The sequence below is a fragment of the Thalassophryne amazonica genome, chromosome 16, assembly GCF_902500255.1.
Source record: "Thalassophryne amazonica chromosome 16, fThaAma1.1, whole genome shotgun sequence".
NCBI lineage: Eukaryota > Metazoa > Chordata > Actinopteri > Batrachoidiformes > Batrachoididae > Thalassophryne > Thalassophryne amazonica.
The window spans coordinates 46,543,871-46,567,308 of record NC_047118.1 but is presented as its reverse complement, the minus strand read 5'-3'; the positions used below and the strand labels follow the sequence as shown (position 1 = coordinate 46,567,308).

Below are 23,438 nucleotides of genomic sequence, written 5' to 3'. Positions count from 1 at the left end.
AAAGAGGAGGCTCTGTTTGGAGAGAGGAAACCCTTCTGCAGCCAAGTGGGACTTTGCATTTGAATGCATAATGAAGGTAAATAACAAGGGGGCTTCTGGGTAATAGAAACTGTAGCCTGTAAGGTTTTCCCTTTGAGATATGGAGGATGTGCACGAGTGCAACTCCACTGATCCCTGAACAGGTGGAGTTTACTGCATCTGCAAAACAAACCAAATCAATACCAAAAATAGATTTATAGATTATATTAAAACTATTTATAGATTTATTTATAGATTTACCAAAACTAGATTAAAAAATGTGTCTCAGATATTTGACTTTAAACAACAGTTGTATGCAGGCATGCCAAGGAGCATTCATGATGCTTTATAATCCTTATAATGCTTTCTCTTATCGTGCCCATGTTCTGTGGAATGATCTCCCTGCGTCAATAAAACTGTCAGATTCTGTAGAGACTTTCAAGTCCAGACTTACTTTTAAGACGCACTTATTCTCCCTTTTGTATGGCTAGCATACTTTTTTTTAGGAAACGGAACAGGCTGTGGCTTCAAATTTTTTTCAAATTTTAGTGAATCTTACGGCTGGTGGCTGGCGATCACCTTAGTATTTCTTCTGTTTTTCTTGTTGCTTAATGCTGACAAATTACACTGTATTTGTCTTTCTGATGCTTGAGTCTCCTTTTTTTTTCTTTTCTCTCTGTTTGAGGTGCGGTTCCATCCAGAGATGGGTGTGGTATCTGTTCCAGAAACCATCCTGTGCACTGGCAACATTTCCTGTATATTCGTTTTGTGAATTGTTTTGTAATTTGTGTCTGTAGCATGGTCCAAGTAGAGGGTCACTCCGTTGAGTCTGGTCTGCTTGAGGTTTCTTCCTCAGAGGGAGTTTTTCCTTACCACTGTTGTTCTGGGGGTTGGTAAGGTTCGACCTCACTTGTGTGAAGTTCCTTGAGGCAGCCTTGTTGTCATTTGGCGCTATATAAATGAAAATAAATTGAAATTTATAATATGGATTTCTCAACAAAATGGCAATATATGAACATCAGTGGAAAAGTACCTCCTCTGGAGCAAAATGCCTACGAACAACATTTTACAACAATGCAATCCCAAGAAAAATCCAGTGAGAAGATAGAATATCCTCTGGACTAAAGTGTTACATCATTCCTTCAACATGACATCACTTTTGAGGGCCTTAGAAAATCAAAAGTGTCTCATTGTAATGTGACAGTGGGCTGGCAAAGGATTTGATTGAAGGGTCAATGGCCCTATCAGCTTTTGTTTAACCATAGCAGCAGCCACACGTTTACACACATGACATTTGCCATGTGCAATCAGGGAAACAATCAGAGTTTCACTGTTGGTTATTTCATTTCACCTTCATTGTTACTGTGTACAACAAAAGTGAAATTAGAAAAGTTGTGTCACTGTCCAAATACTTATGGATCTGGCTATACGCTGTAGTCAGAAAAACATAATATGACATGACTCAAAAATATTCCATGCTTTTTGGGCAAATTTCTATAGTATGATCTACTGTTCCTTTCCACAAAAGTCAGAGTGTCTTGTGTCTCCTCCCCTGTGCTCCTCCTATAGTGTTTATTGGGACACGGACAGAAACACTGAAATGATGAAGATTGCAGTGTCAATCCTCAGCAGCATCTCCCTCCTGATTTTCTAGTTCTCTTGAAGGGATTTGTATCCATATCTTTATGTCAGATTTTCATTTTTAATCATAGTTTTTCTGTTAAATCTACAGGCCTTTCAGGTAGTAAAGAAGTCCTCCAGGCTCCGCCATCAGCAGTCTTGGATCACCTTCATGATTCTGGTACTCTCAGCTGCAGTCATTTACCCAGCTCTTATGACAGGATTCTGTGGTACCAACAGCCAATGGGCACCTCTGTGCTTAAACTGATTGGATATTATGTCTGTAGCAGCGTAACTGTTATGTGTCGACGCGGGTTGAGGAGCGGACCTGCGTCTGACAGAACCCAGCGCTAAAATAACCAGAAAGCGGTTCCAATAACAAAACAATTTATTTTTCCACCCACTGGTGCATAACAAAGTGTATGAACAAAAGATGCGTCAGTCTGGTGGAGTGAAGGCTGGCACGCTCTCCAGCGCCTAAAAGGATCGAAGCCCGGCGCTTCTGGACTCACTTTACCGCCAAACACCCCCCAGGTGGACACGACAAACTGACTCTCTGCGAAGGATAGAAAAGGTGAGGTAAGTCAGCAGCTACAATCAATATCCTTCAAAAGGCACACACTATCAGCAACACATTCAGGTCTGTATTTAAGCTTTATGTAAATGAGCAGCTTCTCACAACAGGTGGAGGATTACCACTCCGCACGCCACGGCAGTGAGAAGCGAGCTGCACAATTCTCATCACAATTCAAATCTACTGCGTAACAAAATACCAAGTTACTATCAACAATTAGTCAAACAATTAATCACCTCAGATGTGTGCTGACAGCATGTGTCCCTCACCCTTCTTCCTTCACAGGCACGATGTGTCAAACCCAGGCGCGGTCCTCAGCGTCTCACAAACGAACATCACAAGGTCGAGTTCCCGGCAATTCTGCTTGAATCACACATGGCTTAAATGCAGAACGCCATCTCATTATCTGCTTCAGCTGAAAGTCTTTAAGGTTGCACGTGAGCACCATCCACAGGTGCTGCACATAACGTTGATGAGGGTGAAGGACTCTTCAGCCAGCACCTTCTCCACAGACAAATCAGTTTTCATACCACCTGGAGAGCAAAGAAAAGAAAAGAACACCAAAATGTCCAGCCACACCCCCCCAACACACAACAGTACCCCCCCTTTAACGGGAAGCCTCCCAGCGACCGAACAGACCAGGTCCGAGAACAGCACCTCCCTCCGGGATCCTCGTCAGGAAGCAGACAGCATAACGCTCCCAAGGTCCACCACAGACAGCAGGACAGGGCACCGCAGCTGGAAGGCTGGCTGGCATCAACAAAAACCCCAAAACAGTCCCTAGTACAATCCAACATACAAAGAAAAACATAAAACCCACCCAAAACCTCCCCAGGGGACCGTCCCATCCAACCCCGGGAAGAAAAGAAAAACTCCCAAATGCAAAAACCCAACACAGCCCCACAAACACAATACAAACATAAATGCATAAAAGAAAAATAACAAACAACCCCCCCCAGAACGACTTGCAGAGCCCAACACCCCCCAGAAGGCCTTTACCGCCGGTTCCAGGAGGAATAGCCAGAACCGGAATCCCACAAAGGTCCCCAGGTACACATGGAGCAAACGGCGTCCCCCAGAGGACCGTACCATCAAACCCCAGGAGGCACCCTCCCCACAACCCCGGAACCCCAGACCCGGCCACACTCGGCTAGTCGGCCCCACAAACCAATTCCCCCCCAGAGGACCGTCCCATCAACCCTGGAGGTGGAACCCGGAAGGAAACAAAACAAAATCAAAGTCCAACCCCCGGAGGACTACCCTAAACAACCCCGGGGGCAAATAAAACAACCGTTAAACCCTGTTACCTTCCCCGGCACCCCGAAAGACCCCAGGTCCCTCCCAGAGCCCCTCGGCGGCTCAATTTTGGCGAACGGCACAAAACATCAAGCCGGGGAAGGGAACAGGAAAAACTAACCCAGCCCCAACCCCTAGGCGCAGCGGAAAACCGGAAATACGTCCGGTGCCCCAACTCGACCATACCCCAGCCTCTCGGGAGGGGTGGAACTACCGAAATGGCGAACGGCAACAGATCAGCCCACCCCTCCGACTGAGGTATGTTCCCGCTGCACCACACCCCGGCAACACCAATGACGAACGGTACAAAGGCCCACCGAGGCTGGAGTGGAACCGGGCCCTAACCAAACCAAAAAAAAACGCCCCTAACAACCCCCCCCAAGGTGCAGAGGTCTTCTGAGAACGCTCAGCGTGACCAATCTGCACCACCCCACAATCCACAAGACGAACGGTCTTGGGGCAAGTGAGGTTGGGGTTAGGGAAGTAGGGAAATAAAAAACAACAAAACAAAACGACCCCAGACCCAAACAGAAAATACCTAAATACACATAAAAAAACAACGATCAAGTGAGTCCAGACGGGCCTCTAACCGCCTATCGTTCACTCCACCAGACACGCCTCTGACTCCCCAAACAAATTATAACCCCTATTCAAAGAAACAAAACATTAGCCCATACAAGTTTTTTTTTTGTTTTTTTTTTGTGTGTATTATTTCGCCTGTCCCAGAACACCTGGAGATACGTCACCAGAGAACATTGCATCAAAAACGAAGCACAGGCTTCAACGTCTCCCGCATAAGGCTCCGGATGACAAATAATCGGTTCAGACGCCGAATCTCTGGGTGATGGAGTTATCTGCACCGGTATCGATGGTGCCACAGCTGGAGCAGCAGGAAGCGGAACGGCTTGCGCTGCAAGCTCCGTAACACGGGCGTCTGTTTGTTCAATTTGGTTTGCGAGATGCTGTAATTGCTCCCATATTTTCTCCAAGTGTTCTTGAACTCTTTCGGCGAATGGAACCGCCTCTGCCACTGGGTCCATTATGGAATGGCCGGGAACTACTGTTATGTGTCGACGCGGGTTGAGGAGCGGACCTGCGTCTGACGGAACCCAGCGCTAAAATAACCAGAAAGCGGTTCCAATAACAAAACAATTTATTTTTCCACCCTCTGGTGCATAACAAAGTGTATGAACAAAAGATGCGTCAGTCTGCTGGAGTGAAGGCTGGCACGCTCTCCAGCGCCTAAAAGATGACTGTCAATCTCACTCGGTCTGGGATTTTATGCAAGATCTCACTTTGTGGGGTAAGGATGATTCTGAGAAAGCTCAGAACTACACAGGAGGACCTGGTCAATAACCTGAAGAGAGCTGGGACCACAGTCACAAAGATTACATTAGTAACACATGATGCTGTCATGGTTTAAAATCCTGCAGGGCAGCAAGGTCCCCCTGCTCAAGCCAGCATGTGTCCAGGCCCGTTTGAAGTTCACCAGTGACCATCTGGATGCTCCACAGGAGGCATGGGAGAAGGTCATGTGGTCAGATGAGACCAGAATAGAGCTTTTTGGAATCAACTCCACTTACCATGTTTAGAGGATGAGAACAACCCCAAGAAAACCATCCCAACCGTGAAGCATGAGGGTGGAAACATCATACTCTGGGGGTGCTCTTCTGCAAAGGGAACAGGATGACTGCACCGTATTGAAGGGAGGATGAATGGGGTCATGTATTGCAAGATTTTGGCAAACAACCTCCTTCCCTCAGTAAGAGCATTGAAGATGGGTCATGGCTGGGTCTTCCAGCATGACAATGACCGCAAACACACAGCCAGGGCAACTAAAGAGGGGCAAACCTGGTGAAAAATTACAGGAAACGTTTGACCTCTGTAACTGCAAACAAAGGCTACTGTACCAAATATTAACATTGATTTTCACAGGTGTTCAAATACTTATTTGCAGCAGTAACATACAAATAAATTATTAAAAAAAAAATCATACATTGTGATTTCCAGATTTTTTTTTTTTTTTTTTTTTTTTAGATTATGTCTCTCAGGGTGTTCAAATACTTGTTTTCCTCACTGTATCTTCATATTTTGAAACAAAAAGAGACAGATAGGCACAGTGACTCATTCATTCTCCCTCCTCAACAAAAACTGTTGCACAAAAAATAATACCACTGATATCTGCAATGACCTCTGTAGTTTCCTACTTAAACAAACATGTTTCTTACTGTGGATTCTGGTGAGTGTTGTGTGTATCTTATGTAACATACATGTAGAAAAGGCTCAAAAAGGGGCTGGGTAATCCTGAAAATGCCAATATCAATGTCTTTTTCTGCGTAGATGCTCCGCTTTTGTTACACAAATTTAAGGCTTTTGTCATCTATCTCTATATGCTGATGATACGATGATATACAATGGGTATTGAATAAAAACAAAATCCTGAACAAATGAGTGGAGAAGAACAACAAATGCCCTATCCATAGAGGTGTCACTAAGTGGCATGTCCTATGGCCTTTACAGTCACTCGATCTGAGCCCAGTTTAACATCTATAGGACATATTTGACCAAGGTAGACAAAGCTTTTAACCACTACCATTAAAAAAAACCTAATGAGAGAAAATGTTTTAGAAAATAGCATTCCATCCCTTTTTAGAGTTCCAAACATTTGTAGAGTGAAAGTCAAGGTGCAGTGAAATTGTTCTCGTGGCATATGGTGGCCCAAGGCCCAACACCTTATGAACAGTCTTGCAATATTTCGATATACAAAAAGATGCCTGGAGCCTATCCCAGCAGTCATAGGGCATGAGGCAGGATACACCATGGACAGGATGCCAGCCTGTTGCAGGACAGAAAGGATTATAGAAAATAAAAATAATAAACTGCTCCAAACAAAGTGTAAACAAAGTGATGTTGCCTGACATGTCATGATTTTTATGTTTCTAAAGTATAAGTAGAATCAAAGCTCAATGATTTATTTTCAAAATGGTAGCATCATAACAGTGATATAAGAAACAGGTTTGACTACAATGTGTTAAACATTATATGGTAAAAATATTGAAATTTGTATCATGAAAAAAATGTTTGCGAAAAGTTTTTTTTTCTTTTCTTTTCTTTTGTTGTTTTGTTTTTGTTTGTTTGTTTTAGTTTTTTTTTTTTTTTTTTTGCTTTGCACTACTTGATAAACAATTAATACTGAAAAGCTCCTTGAAATTATTAATACACTTTATTTATTCAGAATAAATAAATAAATAAATAAGGGGCAATCCTGTAGTAAAGAAACAGAAACAAACTGTTAACCTGGTTCCCCAATCAAAGATGTTGTGAACATCAGGAGGTGGAGCTCATGGTTTATTTGTTTTTGTTGTTGTTGTTGTTTGTTTGTTTTCTTTTCACTTTCGGTAACCCAACACTTAATTCCTCAAATCTTATAGTGACCCAACATCAACAAATTCTGTTTAATCTGGATGTGCTAGCTCAAATTGATCTACATGTTTTGTTTTTTTTTTGTTTTTTTATTTTGGGGGGGGGGGGTGTTGTTTTGGTTTTTTTGTTTATTTTTATTGTTTATTTTTTTTATTTTGCTGTCTGGCAGATGATGTGAAAAATCAACATATTCATTTACTCTGTCAATAAAACTAAAAAAACTGTACACAGCACAACACTCACAGGCTTCAATTCTCACAGTGTTTATATAAAGAACAGAGATGCAAAAAAAAAGGGAAGACATCAGAGGCCTGATACATACAAATAAATACACATACTGTTACAGATGGGTGGAGTTCAGGTACACACAAAGGTGTTTATTTACAAATTGTGGCACCATACTAATATTACAACAAAGTATTCATTCATTCATTCATTTTCTGCCTCTTATCCAGGTCTGGGTGTCAATAGGCCAAGCAGCTCATCACACATCTTCCTGGTCTTTCTCCAAATCCTGTAACTCTTCCAAGAGCATCCCAAGGCATTCCCAAAGCAGCTGGGAAATATAATACCTCCAGTGTGTCCTGGTTCTTCCCTGGAGTATCCTCCCAGTTTGAACATGCCTGGAAGATTACCTGAGAGAGATGACCAGGGGGCATCCTCACCAGATGCCCGAACAACCTCAGCTGGCTCTTTCTGATGTGAAGAAGCAGCGGCTTTATTCTGAGTTCCTCCCGGATAGTTGAGCTTTTCACCCTGTCCAGGAGTGTAAGCCCAGATGCACAACAGATGAATCTCATTTCTGCTGCTTGTATCCACAACCTTGTTCTTTCAGTCATCGCCTAATGTTCATGACCATAGTAAATCAGAAGTCTTTCTTTCTGGCTCAGCTCCTTCTTCATCACAACAATCTGGTACAGCATCCATAAAATGTCAGAAACCACACCCGTCCATCTATCAATCTCATGCTCCAACTTATCCCCACTTGTGAACAAGACCCCAAAATACTTAAACTCCTCCACCTCCTGACCCAGAGGGGACAATCCACCATGGTCTCAGATTTGGAGGTGCTGATCCCAGTCGCTTCACACTCAGCCTCAAACCTGCTCAGTGTGTATCCGAGGTCACTGTCTGATGAAACCAACAGAACCACATCACCCGCTAAAAACAGAGAAGCAATTCTGATGTTCCCAAACTGGACACCCTCCATTCCCTGACTGCTCCTTCAAATCCTGTCCATGAACATCACAAGCAGGATTGGTGACCAGGTGCAGCACTGTCGGAGTCCAACACCCACCGGGAACAGGTCCGATGTAAAGCTGAGAATGTGGACCCAGCTCTTACTTTGGTCATATGGAGACCGGATCACATGTAGCAGCGGTTCTGGTACCCTACAGCAACCCCACGGGACACCTCAAAGGACCCAGTCATATACCTTTTCCAAGTCCAAAAAAACACTGGTTGGTCAAACTCTCAAGACACTTCTAATATCCTTGCAAGAGTAAAGAGCTGGTCCACTGTTTAACAACTAGGATGGAACCCATATTGCTCCTCCTAAATGTGAGGTTTGGCTACCGGGCTACATTTCCTCTGTGATACCTTGGTATAAGCTTTCCCAGGGAGGCTTAGAATTGTGATTCCTTGAGAGAATACGTAGTAGGAGGAGGAATAACCAAAATATGTACAACCAAAAATAAATAAATAAAAAGAGCAAAAACAAAGAAATACTTATCTAAATGTATTAAAATAAAAAAAACTAGCAAATCACATGCACGTAAGTATTCACACCCTTTGTTCAGTACTTTGTTGATACTTTGTGCTTTAGCAGCAATTACAGCCTCAAGTCTTCTTTAATATGATTCCACAAGCTTGGTGCACCTATCTTTGGGCAGTTTTGTCTAGTCGTCTTTGCAGCACTTCTCAAGCTCCATCAGGTTGGATGGAGAGCATTCGTGCACAGCCATTTTCAGATCTCTCCAGAGATGTTCAATCAGATTCGTGCACATAAGGTGCCCTTGTGTTGGAAGACAACTAGAAATGCTTTAATTCCTTATTGTGGAAATTACTTGTGTATAAACATAGCATTTTTAAAGAAGTCCCTCAGTGTTTGTCTGCTCCGGGTGCATTTCTCAGCCTGAGCCAGAGGAAACTGCTGCTTTGTCACACTACCAAGAACAAATAACTTATTTTAAAAGCAGGAAGTCTTTTCTGCAATTATTTTATTTGTGTCACAACGGTCCCTTTATTCACACCAGCATTGACTGCAACCATCCTTCATTTCTTCAGCATTCTGCTAGTGATGAAAATAAGTCCCATTAAAAATCCATCAACACACATACACAAAAAAAAGTTAAATTACACTCTTAACCAGAACATGTTCATCCGTTATGAGCGGCTGAGGTTAGAGAGGTCATCTTTTTAGAAATATTCTCTGTTGCTTGTCCACACAAAGATGCTAATCCAGGGTTTTCAGATTTATCTACTCTGGGACCAAAAAGTAACAGTTTCGAGCTCTGGAACCACTAGTTCCATGTTGGACAACTATTACGCCGGTTCTGGCATCCCTTCACTGGCTTCTGGTCTCTTTGAGATCAGATTTTAAAGTATTATTATTGGCTTATAAAATTGTTCACGGACTGGCACCCCCCTATCTGACCGGCCTGGTTGAGTCCTATGTGCCGGCAAGGGCTCTGCGTTCACAGGGTGCAGGACTATTGTGTGTCTCGAGGGTGAAGAAAAAGTCAGCGGGTTACAGAGCTTTCTATCACCGCGCCCCAGCTCTGTGGAATGATCTGCCTGCACTGATACAACAGTCGGACTCTGTGGAGACTTTTAAAGCCAGGCTGAAGACACATTTGTTCTCCCTGTTTTATCATTAGTATTTTATATGATTGTGTGTCTTTTTTATTCTTTTTATTATTTTACTTCTTTTACCTTTTTATGGTTAATTTTTTTAATTATTATTGTGTTTTAATCTTATTTCATTTATTCTGCTTTTAAATGATGTTTGTGATTTGGCGCTATATAAATTAATAAATTATTATTATTATTATTATGTCAAAATGCCTATACAGTACCAAACTTTTCGGATATGCCTGAAATTGTCTCCGTGTGGATAAGACCTAAAATGATAATTATGCAGTTAGCCGCTGACATTAGCATCCTAGTCCATTATGCGGTGCTACTCTCCACTGAGTCATTCGATTGTTGAAGAGGGGCTTGTTACAGTTTTAAACAAAAACAAGCCCAACATCTAAAACTAGAGACAGAAGTAGAATTACATCCTATTTTGGACCTGAAGGCTGTTTGTGTCTGTGGTTAGCTCCAGATTTCATAGTGTGAAGTGAAATAGAGTCTACAGCTTCCCCTGGATGGGACGCCAGGCCAACTCAAGTTACTTCCCCAGCCACGGTCTGTACTCATTTACAGCTGGGTGGACTAAGACAATGAGGATTACAAGCATTGTCCAAGGACACAGACAGGTAGTAACATTGGGACTCAAACCCATGTCTACATATTACAACAGAAGCCAGGTGAACAATACCAGAGTTCTTCTTGATTCAGTTTATCCACATTATACACCCTTGTAAGTTGGAGATGTGTAAGATGATAGCATTGATATTTTTTGAGTTATTCTCGAGGTCGGTCATCCAGGCATTTAACCTCGAGGGGCGGGTTTTGTCAGTGAAAACATCACCGAACTCAATACAAATACATGTTATTTGGTCAGTTTTGAAAGAGGTCAGACTCATCAATAAAGTCAGTTTAATGTACAATGATTGATTTCAGGTCAGTTTGGTGTATAAATCTCATTGTTCCAGGCAGTGAGAGCTGTCAGCTGGCTGCTATCAGTAAGTTAGAGACAAAACCAAACCAGTTGGTTTCAGTAGAACAGCGTACAGGCCGAGCAAGTTTTCACCGAGCGGCCAATCACAGAAGTACAAATTCTCGTCTTTGGATTGGCCACTTTGCCGGAGTGACGTGGCACCAACCTTGAGAATTGCTTAAGCTAGTATCTCACTGACGCACAACTGGTGGAGAGGAGGTGGAGACACAAAATCACACGAAAACAGGCAAAAAAGTGATGTTTCTTATGTGTGTAGTGGGATGAAAGTCCCGGGTCCCAATTGAAAAGACGTTCCCGCTAGCTTGGCTAACGGGGAGTTCCCCTTTGGCTGACCTGGTAGAGGAATGGTCTTTTGTGCGAGCCGCATGGGTTCGATCCCCATCGTCGTCCTGGCCACGAAGGTCTTGCTGCTTCATGTGGAAATATGCACCCTCATTTCATCGTCATCATCCTGGTGGCCCAATTCACAGCTTCAAGTTGGGGTAAAACAGGACAATAAGTCCAATGTAGGTTCTGGTTTCCCACGTGTTTTCTGGCAAACCTGCAGATGAATTTTTACAACTTCTTTTTAAGAAAACCTTTGTCTAACTTCATTGTGAAGTTGTGTAACTGACTGGTGATGTAACAATTAAATGTTGCCCTGTGTGCAGTTTCTCCACTTATGGAATGGGATATTTACCACATGGAAACTCATCAAGATACAAACAGGATATTTTAGTGTGCTTTCCCACAGAGGATGTTCCTGAACATTTGTCACATTACTACTTATTTCTCGCCACCTGCTGGATACATAATGCTGTTACACCATCAGCACCTCCAGCTTATTAAAACACACACACACACACACACAAACACACACAACTATGGTGATTTTGTTTAAAATTAAAAGAGAAATGCACATTAGAGCACATATTTCTTAAAACTGTTATGTTAACATAATTACATTATATTTGCTAAATATGCACCAAAATGAATGATTATACAAGTGAAACAAATAGAAGTACAACAATATATTAATGTACCATGGTGATGTTTACCAAATTTATCAGGCTGTGGAACCAGAGGAGGCTGGACACAAGTGCTTGACTCTGACTCAGGTGTTTGACGTTCAAAAGGGTTTAATTTGGTCACACGCAATAAGAAGAAGGCACTCAAAGATCAGCAACGGTAACAAATACATAAAGCATGCCATGGTCCAAAAAACAGACAGGTGGTCAAAATCACAGCAGGCAATCACAACAAGGACTTGGACAAAAAACTCAGAAGGAAGGAAGGCTGGAAGTGAAGGCAGTAGACACAACAATCTGGCAGAGGACTGAAACAACAAGACTTAGAGGGAGTGATTACAGCAGATCAGACGCAGGTGTGGGAGACAAGCAAGGGGAAGGGCGTGGCAAACACAGGGAACAGACACACCCCAAACCAAAGCCCACACGAAAGTCAAGAGAATGCAGTCAAAGAAACACAAACCAGAAAACAAAACCACACAAGCACTGAATATCAGATAAAATAAAACACACCAATAAACAAAACTCCAATTATGACAAAATTTTGGATGGCAGGCTAAAGGATATAAATTAAGAGGCCCTTCTGATGTAAAATGTGGAAAACAAAAATTATGGCCAAATATATTTAATATATAAATAAATCTAGTGTATATATATATATATATATATATATATATATATATATTATATATATATATATATATATATATATATATATATATATATATATATATATATATATAAATGTATAACTGTGAGCATGGTTGCATTCTTTACTGTCCAACTTTAAAATAAGTTCAGTGGGATTAATTCATCAAACCACACTGTTGTGTGTGCATGTGATGAATCTTTGTAATTTTTTATTGTTATGCTTACAGTCCTACAGTATAATGTCATACAGAGCTTTTCATATCTTGACTCAGTCTTGTAGGCCGGAGTAGCTGCAGGCGTGATTAAAAATGAAAAGAAATATAATATTGCCATTTATTTGAAAGGAGGATGACGAGAGAAAAAAGAGAAGATAGTATGTTGGAGAGACCAGGAGGGTCAGAGTAGGAGAAGGCCACAGGAAGAGGGACAGATGAAGAAATAAGTGGAGGAGAAGTAAGTGTATTGAGATAAGGAAGCTGATGATGATGAAGGAGATCATGATGAGGCAGAGGGTCCTGCTGTGATTCCAGGTGGTCCACAAGGTGTGATTTTAATCTTTCCATATAAATTCCAGTGCAGAAACATGTCACTCAGTAAAATAACATGCTTGCACTTAAAGTGTAGGTGATACGATATGTAATTTTTTTTTTTTTTTTTTTTTGAGTATTTAAGACTAAAATGAAACAAATTTATCCTTTCCTGGTGTGTAGTTGCTGAAGAGATAAATATTCGGATTTTGAACTGCGCGCCACTAAAAACAAGGACCTTCCAGGTGAGTCCCAACATTGGAGAAGAAGGAGAAAGTGATATCAGCACGAGAACCATTATCTTAATAGTCCCATTAATTTATGGATTAATTTATGGATTTTTACAGGCTACTGACAGCCCCGTTTCCACCGAGTGGTTCGGGTCGGTGCTGCACGGTGTTGTAGGAGACAGAACGGTTAATTCTTGCCGGCAGAATCCTTTTGATTGGCAGGTGGAACACTTATATTGACAAGTGCACACACACGGTGTTGCGCGGCTTCTCCGCTCCACACGAAGGCAAATTTCACATTAATTTATTGTTTTCTGGCTCATGGGATAATTTCATCACATGCAGACTGAGAAATTCTGAGCAGATGAGGGGCTGTGAGACTTTCAACTTGCAGCGCAAAGCGGCCCGCAGTGGAAGAAGAGGACACTCCGTTCTCTTTCACAGCAGAGACTCGACCCATCAGCCACAGAAGCAATCAACTGATTACACCTGTAGCTGATTGTGCCAGTCCCGGATCGGTACAGCAGAGACTCGACCCATCAACCGCAGACACAATTAATGGATTATACCAGTGCTGGCGCTGTAAACTGGCACCAAACTGCTGCTGTCACAGATGGGCTTTTCTTCAACCAGGACAAGGAATTAAATTATTTTCAGATGTTGTTTTCCAAATGTGGATATGTTTTCATCAGATTGCAGATGATCTCACTGAAACGGACAGGTAAGACTATTATTTACTCTTGTGCGAATGGTTTTAATATTTAATAATAACACGTTACACTACTAACGTACAGTACACTAACTGTATTCAACAAGGAAACAATATTTATTTTAAAAACAGCTGATATTTTCAGTCCCTCATGTCATTTTTCAGATTTGAAATGTATGTACCTCTTTCTAAGGAAAAAAACAACAAATAAAAAATCCACACTTCCTCATCACTTTTTTCCTGATGTCACAGATAGTAAAACAAACTATTTTTTTTATATCAGTTGATTACGACCAAAGAGCTGGCAAAAAACAAAACAAACAAAAAAAAAAAAAAACAGTTTATCATTTCCACCCACATGCCAAAATCATCTGCATTATTTATTTATTTATTTTCTAATCATTCTGTGTTCTGAACTCTGCCAATATCTTCACTGTTGTCAGACTGAAGGTTGCATCATGGTAGTATGAATTTTACTTTTACCTTTGTTAAGGAGGTTGGCTGAGTGATCACCAGTGTATTTGTTTATTATTTTGTTTGTTGGTGGGATTAATCACAACTCATGACATACATTCAGTTTAATTTAATTTTAATTAGATGGATGTGTGGGGCACAAGTCAACGAAGAACACAAATTTTGTTATGGATCCAGAACACTTTGATCCTGAAAACTGGACTTTGATCTTGTAATCATTATAAAAATTCAAAGTTCCAGAGCAGCGATCTAATCGGTTTCAAAGTTCAGCAACTGGGATGAAATGTCAAGGATTAGGAACAAAGTTTACCCATTAGGATCAAAGGTCATTGCTTACAATCAAGATCAGCATAAAAACAACTAATCCCAATCAAAGTTAGCAAATAGGATCAGCAATAAGTAATTCAAAATCCTCACTCACAATCAAAGGTCAAGATCAGATGACAAAGTTCAGTCATTTGGATCAAATACCATTGCTTACAATCAAGATCAGAATCATACATACAGTTGTGTTCAGAAGTTTACATACGCTTTCATGGGCATGAATGCCATGCTAATTTTGGGCTTTCAATTATCTCTCTGAACTGTTCTTTTGGCAGGGAGGAACGATGATGAACCAATGATGGAATGAGCCTGTCTATATAATTTTAACCCTGTGTGGATTTGAGAAGAACCCAGATAAATCAAACTTGTGCACTCAAAGTCATTAATGATGTGTACTGTACCATCATTCCACCCTGTCAAAAGAACAGTTCAAAGACATGAATAACAGCCCAAAATTACTCGAACATTCATGGTGACTGTTTGTATCAAAGTTTAGCCATTAAGATCACTGACCAGTATTTAGGATCAAAGGTCATCACTTACAATCAAAGGTCATTGATCAGGAACAAAGTTATGTTGTTTTTTTTTGTTGTTTTTTTCACAGCTCAGTAATGAACAGCAGAGGAATGTGCTCTATCTTGAGTGCACATTTAGTTTTTGGAGACCATTCAGCAGGATTCAACCTGTTTCCCACAATCACTGGAGCTCCTTATTTTCAGCCTGAAATAAATCCTTCTCTTATCTCATTTATATTGTGTTTATTTACTTATTTCTTTCATAGGCAAAATAGAGACATCAGATAAAATGCCTTGTACTGCAGCCAGGTGATAATGGGGCATTTGTTTTCACTTCTACTTAAATCTGAGAAATTTATTACACATTATTTATTTGGAAATTTATTACAATTTCCAAGAGAAAGGTGTTGTTGTCCTTTCAACTAGCCGTCCTTTGGTGCTCCGCAGCTGTTTTATATGCTGGTTTCCTCGTCACGCGTCAGTCCATCGTGTCGTTGGACCGCGCGGCTCCTCGGGAAGGTTAGCTGTGAGTGCATGTCTGAGATGTGGAGTCCCATTTCTTTTGTGACCGCAGGACCTTTGTGGCCGGCACGGTGGTGGGATCGAACCCAGACGGCTCGCACTAAAGACCATTCCTCTACCAGGTCAGCCAAAGGGGAATTCTCCGTTAGTCAATCTAGCGGGAACGTCTTTTCAATCAGGACCCGGGACCATCATCCCGTTATATATCTCCCCACCATTTTTGACTTCGTCCATAAGTCACAGGTGCATTTAAGCATGTTCTGTGACTACCCACATCCTGTTCGTGACGCCAGATTGTGACCGTAGGACCTTTGTGGCTGGGACAGTGGTGGGATCAAACACTGAACGGCTCGCACTAAAGACCATTCCTCTACCAGGTCAGCCAAAGGGGAATTCCCCGTTAGCCAAGCTAGCGGGAACGTCTCTTCAATCAGGACCCGGGACCTTCATCCCACTACACTTTCCATGGCTCCTCTTCCTGTTCCTTTCCGCCATCACCACAGCAGCCATCACGGTGATCAGCACGGTGCCGGTGATGATGAGGACTGTGGCAGTCTCTGCAATGCAAAGCTGGCTGTCCACAGAGGCCAGCAAGGCCCCGGCCAGCAAAGGAGGCTCCGCGCACGTCACGTTGTGGTAGTCGTCAACGTGGAGGTGGCGAACGTGTAGAATCTTACTAAAGACGCAATGTAGGTCACAGTCACAGCTCCACGGGTTGCCTGGAAGGACGACAAGATAAGTGAAGGTCAAGGTCATCAGCAAGGCAATAACGATCAGAATTGGGGATTACAATGAGTCTGGATCAGGATTTTATCATTTCAGAACCTCAAATCAAAGAAAGTTGGAACGATATGGGAAATGCAAATTAAAACAAAATAAAAATACATGCAATGATCCTTCAATTTACTTATTTCATTACAGACAGTATGAACTCAACATATTTCAAATTTTCTGTGGTCAGCCGAATTCCATTTTAATTTGTACATGGCCTCCTGCAGTTAAAGCTTATAACACATTCCAAATAAGTTGGGAGGGGACAAATTATTACATCTGCCAAGGACGTAATAAAATCATCGCCATTTATTTATTTGTCTGTCGGAAGACCGCTGAATTTTGGAGGTGATCCGATCCAGATTCTGGATTTTCACTTTATACAGGCTTTTAAGGTTTACATAAAAAAAAAAAACCCTAACCCTACTTCACGGATTCTCACCAAATTTTCACCACACATAGATATCCAAAATTCTGTGGATTTCAGTTTGTACGCTTCACTTTGTCAGATTTTGAGGATTAAGTCAAAACCAGAGGTGTCAAGTAACGAAGTACAAATACTTCGTTACTGTACTTAAGTACACTTTTTAGGTATCTATACTTTACCTCCATTACTTATTTTCTGCCTACTTCTGACTTCTACTTATTACATTTTCACACAAGTATCTGTACTTTCTATTCCTTACATTTTTAAAACAAACAGCCTCGTTACTCTTGGCTTCAGCGCCGGTGGATGTGCAACCGGCGCAGGCTTCACCGAGGCCGAGGTGCCAGCGCGGATTTATCTGACCATGGGTCCGAAGAAGGCACTGACGGCGGAGGAGGGAGACGATGGATTTTTTGTCTGAGGAAATCTCTGTTGTTAAAATGCAGCAGAAATCCATTATGGAGCTGGTGGAAGAAGTGAAGGCTCTCCGGATCCAGAATGCCGAGAAAAGACCCGGCGTCTGGTGCACCTGGAGAACCGTGTTGCGGAGTTGGAACAGTACACAAGGATGAACGACGTTATTATTACAGGAATTCATATTAAACCTCGATCCTACGCACGGGCGGTTTCAGAAGACAGCAAGCAGGAGGCCAGTGAGCAGGAGGCCAGCTCAGTGGAACAACAGGTGGCTGACTTCCTGCAATCTAAAGGTATTCAAATGGACTGTAATAACATTGAAGCATGCCACCCCCTGCCCAGGAGAGAGGATGGAGACAAGCGAGCAGTTATAATGAGGTTTGTCAACAGAATACATAAAATGGCATTGTTAAAACAGGGACGGAAACTTAAGGAACAAACATATTCATCAATGAACATCTGACCAAAAGAAACGCAGACATCGCCAGGAAAGCTCGTTTCTTAAAAAAGCAGGGAAAAATTCAACAGACATGGACATCCAACTGCAAAACATTCATCAAACTGAACGGAACACCAGAACAAGCGAAGGTTATGGTAATCAGGAACATCAAGGATCTGGACAAATACGACCAATAAGGTATGAGGACACAAACACATCACAACACCATGACACAGACCAGAGGAACCTATTCATCTACTACATCATCTACATCTGGAGACAAGAAGGATATAACTCACAGGATTGCTGATCATGGAAAACTAGAACTGAGAACATTTAAATACACAGACCACAATGTACTGGACTTGGAGCACGATATAGACCTGGACAATAATTTCTTCTCAGATATTAATGACAGTTGTTGCTATTATACCGATGAACAGTTTAATCGGCTCATTAAAACGGATGACAAATTATCAATAATCCATTTCAACAGCAGAAGTCTGTATGTAAACTTTAACAACATTAAAGAATATTTAAGTCAATTTAAAAAAAAAATTTAACATAATTGCTATATCAGAAACATGGATCAATGAAGATAAAGGAATGGATTTTGAACCAATCGAAGCAGTGGTTCGCAGATTGAAGCAATGCTTCGACCTATTGTTTCGTTTATTCTTTCTTTCTTTCGCTTAATTTTCCCCCGCTAAAACCCTAAAGAGCATACTTCTGTGAGTATTATTTACCTTTTCTATGTTAAACCGACCTGTTATGGTCTTCTGAAACAGTTGATAGATGTATTTTATAACTTAAAAACGGGAGCGACGCTAACGCGTTAGCATGTCTATGGCATTTTCAATGTTAAAAGTTAGCATTAAGCTGTTGCAGCTCTCATCACGTTCGGGTGAATTTGTTTTCAAATTGTAATATTTCTTAAATTTATTTTTGTTTATATATTAATAATCTAATGATAATTATATACAATTTCAGAGAAAGAGACAAAAAGAACCTGAATAGAAACACAACAGAAAATAAAATATAAAGCAACCAACAATGAACATACATACATACATACAGAAATAAATAAGTGTTTCCTGTCTTATTTAAGTTTAATGACAGTTTGTTTCGGTCAAACCATATTGTCAATGTGTTAATTTCTTCAGTGATTTCCTCCAGAACTATCTGCCAAACTAGAAAACTGCTGCATCCTAGTAAGAGCAAAATACTACTGAAATGAATCTGAATAAGTTGTTTTTTTTTTCTTCACTAAATGGATGCTGCACTCACTGCAGTTTATTGTCTGGAATAGTCCCAGATTGCATTTCAGAGCTTCTAGAATTGAAACATTTTCGTGCAGGTGGTGTTGGGGAGTAATTTTGGGTTTTGGGTCTTGGGCCACATGTAGAACGAATCAGTTTTTAAATTAAGCTTTCAATTCATATAGTGGCATCTACCTTTTTTTTTTAAGGTTACTTTATACTTTTATACTTTAAGTAGGTTTTGGAGCACATACTTTTTCACTTTTACTTGAGTAAAGAGGTCAAGTTGATACTTCAACTTTTACCAGAGTGTTTTTAAACTGCAGTATCTATACTTCTACTTAAGTAACAATTGTGTGTACTTTTGACACCACTGGTCAAAACTACTTTACACATTTTCACCACACATTGGTATTCGTCTTTGGAAGACTCCATTAAATTTTGGAGGTGATCTGGATCTGGATTCTGGATCAAGATTTCACTTTATATAGGTGCTTAAGGATTATATCAAAACTACTTCATAGATTCTCACCAAATTTTCACCACAGATCGATATCAGGCCATGTAAGACGCCACTGAATTTTGGAGGTGATCCAGAATCCGGATCTGGATCACCTCCAAAATTCAGTGGATTTCAGTTTGTATGCTTCACTTTGTCATATTTTGAGGATTAAGTCAAAATTACTTTACAGTTTTTCACCACACACTGGTGTTCGTCCTTGAAAGACTCCATTAATCTGGATCCAGATTCTGGATCAGGATTTTACTTTGTCGACTTTTAAGGATTACATCACGGCAGAGGTGGGACAAAGTCACTATCAAGTCATTCTCAAGTCATCAATCTGCAAGTCCCAAGTCAAGTCTCAAGTCAGCTTGCAAACAACTGGTGGTCATTATGACTCAAGACTTGACTTGGGACTTGCTGATTCATAACTTGAAAGTGACTTGATGGTGACTTTGTCCCACCTCTGCTTCATGGATACGACATCACGATGTAAAACCAAGATCAGGAAGACACTATTTTCTTTCAGCTTGTAAATTAAATATCAGATTGCAACATCTTGATCAGTCAGACCATTCTGGATCAGTATGCAATTATTGCACTGTGTATTGGAATCCGGATCCAGAGTCCGGGTCACGATGTGAATCCCATATCTGTTATTTTGAGTTGATTACTTTTGTTCTAACTATAAGTCACTTAATATGCCTTGAACTTCATTTACATCCATCATTAAGAAATGCAAACAATATGGTAGTATATGGTAATATATGGTAGTACTGAGTGTTGTTAGAAGGAAAGGTGATGTAACACAGTGGTTTTTGAAACGTGTTGCAGGCATCCATTTCAAAATTAGCAAATATTTGAACAAAAAGAATAAAGTTTATCAGTTTGAACATTAAATATCTGTCTTTGTGTTGTATTCATTGAATATAGGTTGAAGAGGATTTGCAAATCATTGTATTCTGTTTTTATTTACATTTTACACAACGTCCCAACTTCAATGGAATTGGGGTTGTAGTACAATATATACAGTACTGTACATTTTCCATTTCTCCCTGCTCTCACTGTACACCAGGATTGAGGAACACTAGATTAGAGGATTTAATAACATCGGAGACATAGGATTCTGAAGGACTGTAACATTTGGAACCTGACAGCTGGATGTGTGTTGCTGCCGTATGCAGGCTGATGAAGGTTTTAAAATTGAGGTGATGTAGGCTGTTTCCCTCCAGAGCAAGAACACCCAGACTGTAGAGAGGAGCCAAAGCATCGATCTCTATCTCAGAGATGTTGTTATTATTCAGCTGGAGCACCTACACACACACACACATACACACACACACACACAAGCAATTAGACAGCCAGGGAGCAGGTAACACCAAAGTGAAACAGTATTCATTCTGATAGTAGTGCACCTCCAGTCCAGGCAGCATATCCAGGCTGCCCTGCTGCACGGTGGTCAGTCTGTTGTTTTGGAGGTAGAGTTGTCTGAGTCTGGAGAGGCCCCTGAACACACCAGGGCTATAGACACCACTGGTTGTGGCTGAGGTCCGCTTTTCTATGCTGTCCAGATTCTCAAAGCTAATGGAGGGGAGGAAACTCAATTACATAGGCTTCGTTTACACCGCCAGTTCAAATTGGATTTATTGCAAATCTGATTCAAATCAGATCTCACACATTGACTGTCCACATTATATACATCAAGTGACCAGATCTGATCTGTGTGCCCACAGTGACATAGTCTTAACCGTATTGGTTGCTATGGTAACAGGCTACTCTCATGAAAAACATGGACGTCAGTGGACCGTGCCTGTTTCTGTCTGAAATGGTTATATGGAGCCCAGATAGCTTACAGGCACATTATTTCCTCATCTGTCCACGCTTTGTTATTCTCTTCCACCCGCCTCTGTTTTCTCCATTGTCATTGACTTCTTCCACTTATTTCAACTCCACAGGTAAAGCACCTTGAATCAGTTTTCTGTCTCTCCGAAATGATATTATTGTTGTTCATGTCGCTCTCATATTGAAACAGATTTGCAAAAATGTGATTTGAATCTCATTTCAAACCTCTTCTGTATTATGGTTTGAATCTGCTTTGTAAAAATCAGATTGCATGTACATTTTCACTGTCCAGACAGCCAAAAAAAATCAAGCTATATACAATCTGAATATGCTAAAAATCCAATTTTGAATGGTGACACTTTAGAATTACTGGGTAGGCATTTCAATTCTTGATTCACCCAAGCAAACTGGTGCTCAGATTACTTTTAGCAATGTTCTACAAGCAACGTAAATGTTAGTGCACATATACAGACCCTGCTGACTCTAGCCAAATTTACATAAAAACAATGTAATCCTTGGTCATTCACTTGTGTTTTTATGTTTCAACACCAGAGGGTGCAAACTGACTAAAAAGTTTCGAAACATTTGCTTCAAAACAGTTGGTGATGTATTGAAGCCCCATTTAGCATTTTGATTCAGATCAAGCAACAATGTTTCAAAGGTATCAAAACCTTTTGGAGCAGTGTTTCATGTTAACCACCACTAATTTGCAGGATTGATAACGGGCTTTTGCACAGTGACCATTCACACATTCATCTATTGTCTTCAAACTCGGTTTTATTTTCTTGCTGTGTAACTTAAACTCTTGACTTGGCGGAGCACAGTGAAGAGCAGATGAAGTGCCAAGTGCTCCAGAGGCACAAAAACTATATGTGTAAGTTCAACCACAGCTGTTTATAATTTTCGATCAATAATCCAACATTGAGCACACAGAGGCAGGAGTACCTGTATTTGGATATTTGATGTATATCATTGTGCCCCAGGTGCAGCTCCCTGAGAGCTGACAGACTGGCTGAGAAGTCCACAGGGAGAGAAGTCAAATGGTTACAACTGAGATCCAACTTCTCCAGAAATGACAAAAAGAAAAATCCCTGTCAAGATAGACAAAAGGACAGATTTAACTATCAGCTCCTTTTTTCCTTTTACACCTGCAAACAAACTTCGTATTTCTTAATTATTGTCACCAAGGTATCATATCTGTGTAGTACTTGGAACCACAAGGTCCACAGATATTTTTTTATTTATTTTTTAGACATACCTGTGGTTGTATTTGTTGTATTTGACTGTTGGCTAACAACAGAACCCTCAGTGACCAGACTCCAGTGAAGGCCCTGGTCCGGATCTCACCAAGACGGTTGCCCCCCAGCTCCAGCAGCCACGTACTAGGTGGGAGACCCCTGGGGACATGTCGAAAGCCCCGTGCACGGCAATCCACCAGGTCTGCATGCTCATAACAAATGCACCTCTGTGGACACAACCTTAACCCCTTAACTATCAGAAAGAAGGCTGTAGAGGTATAAAAGATAAAGAAGAAGAAGCTGATAGGGGAGTAGGAATACATATTTCTACAGGCAGCAGGCGGAGTCAGAGCAGATTAGACCATTTTTAAAGTTCAGTGGAGCAGGGCAGTTTAGTTGTGCCATTGTCATCACCAAAGAATGGCCAGGAACAAGAACACTGGAAATGAAACAGAAAGCACAAAACACAAGTATTAGAAGACATTTTAAACAAATGGATCCAAGACCACAGTGAATGAAATCGTAACTGAGCTCTGAGAACCACTGATGGATGGATGGATGGATGGATGGATGGATGGATGGATGGATGGATGGATGGATGGATGGATGGATGGATGGATGGATGGATGGATGGATGGATGGATGGATGGATGGATGGATGGATGGATGGATGGACGGACGGACTACATTTCAATTTAAGGGACAGAGGGACCTGCCGGAGGTCTGAGATTTGACCCACCTGTTCTACTGCTGAAAGAAACAGACGCCTCCATGATGGATCACATCTGAATCCTCTAGGTGTCCTT

At 41.1% G+C, this 23,438-nt stretch overlaps 1 protein-coding gene across 1 annotated transcript; it reads right to left on the bottom strand.

Moving 5' to 3' along the window:
• Window positions 1-15,644: 15,644 nt before the first annotated feature.
• On the bottom strand, window positions 15,645-23,112 carry LOC117528119 (slit homolog 3 protein). Its single transcript, XM_034190681.1, has 6 exons — window positions 22,653-23,112; window positions 22,340-22,485; window positions 20,968-21,133; window positions 20,703-20,865; window positions 16,198-16,456; window positions 15,645-15,775 (listed from the first exon to the last, which is right to left on the bottom strand). The coding sequence occupies exons 1-6, from the start codon at window positions 22,953-22,955 to the stop codon at window positions 15,736-15,738; spliced, it is 1,077 nt and encodes a 358-aa protein (XP_034046572.1). The 5' UTR covers window positions 22,956-23,112; the 3' UTR covers window positions 15,645-15,735.
• Between the last annotated feature and the right edge of the window lie 326 nt (window positions 23,113-23,438).